We start from the raw sequence: 2240 nt of genomic DNA on the forward strand, positions 1-2240 counted from the left end.
TTTTTTTTTTTTTGAGACAGGGTCTCACTCTTGTCACCCTGGGTAGAGTGCATTGATGTCATAGCTCACAGCAGCCTCAAACTTTTGGGCTCAAGCAATTCTTCTTGCCTCAGCCTCCCAAGTAGCTGGGACTATAGGCACCTGCCACAGCACCCAGCTAGTTTTTCTATTTTTAGTAGAGATGGGGTCTTGCTCTTGCTCAGGCTGGTCTCAAACTCCTGAGCTCAAGCAATCTACCTTCCTTGGCCTCCCAGAATGCTAGGATTATAGATGTGAGCCACTGTGCCCAGCCCCCAACTGAGTTTTGAATTTACCAAGGGTTCAATTCTTGTCCTGGTTCACATTTACCATGACCTGGGACAAACACATCAGCTCTCCAAACCTCAGTTTTACATCTATAGAATGGAGACTATCAAAGTCTACCTCTATTTGTGAGAATTAAAAACAATAATGCATGAATGATTCTAAGCAGTGTTCACTGGGGAAGCCCTGAACCCCTCTCTGCTCCTTCCCTGTTCTCACATCTTCCTTGGGTGGCCATTGACCTAGCCACCAAACCCACTGTTTGAGAGGGCTGCAGAGCAAGTCTGATCTATGGATCTGGTTGGTCTTTCTCTCCTGCCCCCCAGGGGAGCCTGGTGGACTATCTGCGGTCAAGGGGTCGGTCGGTACTGGGTGGAGACTGTCTCCTCAAGTTCTCACTGTGAGTAAAGTAGCCACAGGGCTGGGTGGGATTTGAGGGGTTCCCTGCTCTGCTGTGGGAGCCCCAGTCTGAGGGAACTTGGGGCTGGTCTGCCCCCAGAGATGTCTGTGAAGCCATGGAATACCTAGAAGGCAACAACTTTGTACACCGGGACCTGGCTGCCCGCAACGTGCTTGTGTCTGAGGACAATGTAGCCAAGGTTAGCGACTTCGGCCTCACCAAAGAGGCTTCCAGCACCCAGGACACAGGCAAACTGCCAGTCAAGTGGACAGCCCCCGAGGCCCTCAGAGAGAAGGTAGGGCTGGCCTCCCCCCTGGGGTCTAGGCATTGTGGGCAGGGGTCCTGGGTCATTCCCCAGCCCTAGATTCCCAGGATCTGAACGCTGCTTTTTCAACCCACATGACAGAAATTCTCCACCAAGTCTGATGTGTGGAGTTTTGGAATCCTCCTCTGGGAAATCTACTCCTTTGGGCGCGTGCCTTATCCAAGAATTGTGAGTATGCATGCTGAGGCCAGGTTTGTGGGTGGGCCAAGGGTGGAGCTTGGAGGATGGGAGGGGTTTGGAGGGGTAAGGGGCCTCCAAGTCCGAAGGCTAGAAACCTAAGGCATGCCCTGGGGAGCTTCCAGCCACCTCCTGGGTAGGGATCCCCTCTGGTCAGGCCCTACAGTGATTCCTACCACCCCACTACCCACAGCCCCTGAAGGATGTTGTCCCTCGGGTGGAGAAGGGCTACAAGATGGATGCCCCTGATGGCTGCCCGCCCGCAGTCTACGAGGTCATGAAGAACTGCTGGCATCTGGATGCCACCATGCGGCCCTCCTTCCTGCAACTTCGAGAGCAGCTCGAACACATTAAAACTCATGAGCTGCGCCTGTGACCACCAGCCTCTGCCCAGGTCATGGGCCTGTGGGGACTGAACATGGAAGATCATGGACCTGGTGCCCCTGCTTGCTGGGCCTGAGCCTGAACTGCGCCCCAGCAGGCTGGTGGGCCTCTTTCCTCTATCCTGGCCTATGCCCCTCTGGCCCCTTCTCTCATGGGCCCAAGTGTTGGGCTTGGGAAGCCCACCAAGGGGCCGGGAAGGGGGCTGGAGAGTGGGAGGCAGTGCCCCAGCCTCCCATCACTCGCCTTCTTAGAGTTTTATTCCTTTCCTTTTTTGAGAATTTTTTTCGTGTGTTTATTTTTTATTATTTTTCAAGATAAGGAGAAAGAAAGTACCCAGCAAATGGGCATTTTACAAGAAGTACGAATCTTATTTTTTCTGTCCTGCCCGTGAGGGTGGGGGGACCGAACCCCTCTCCAGGGCCCCACCGCCCCAGCCTTGTTCCCCATTCTATGTTTCGTGTCCCGTGTCGCCTCGGTCGCCCATGTTTGCGCTTTACCATGTTGCACTGTTGCATGCGCCCGAGGCAGACGTCTGTCAGGGGCTTGGATTTCATGTGCCGCTGCTGCCCGCCCACCTGCCTTGTGAGATGGAATTGTAATAAACCACTCCATGAGGATACTGCCGTCCTGCCTCGGCGCTTCCCCCGCCGA

General features: G+C 54.5%; 1 protein-coding gene across 2 annotated transcripts in view; it reads left to right on the forward strand.

The window, feature by feature from the left end:
• The window catches only part of CSK (C-terminal Src kinase), a 24307-nt gene extending 22067 nt beyond the window's left edge, over positions 1 to 2240 (forward strand). For both annotated transcript variants that reach the window (XM_003784517.2, XM_023510044.1), the window contains exons 10-13: positions 630 to 703; positions 803 to 998; positions 1110 to 1196; positions 1399 to 2240. In XM_003784517.2, the coding sequence (XP_003784565.1) occupies positions 630 to 703; positions 803 to 998; positions 1110 to 1196; positions 1399 to 1581 (540 nt within the window). In that variant the 3' untranslated portion in view covers positions 1582 to 2240. The remainder of the gene's footprint in view (positions 1 to 629; positions 704 to 802; positions 999 to 1109; positions 1197 to 1398) is intronic.

Source organism: Otolemur garnettii, unplaced genomic scaffold (genome assembly GCF_000181295.1).
Source record: "Otolemur garnettii isolate 467f Iridium unplaced genomic scaffold, OtoGar3 scaffold00011, whole genome shotgun sequence".
Classification (NCBI taxonomy): Eukaryota; Metazoa; Chordata; class Mammalia; order Primates; family Galagidae; genus Otolemur; species Otolemur garnettii.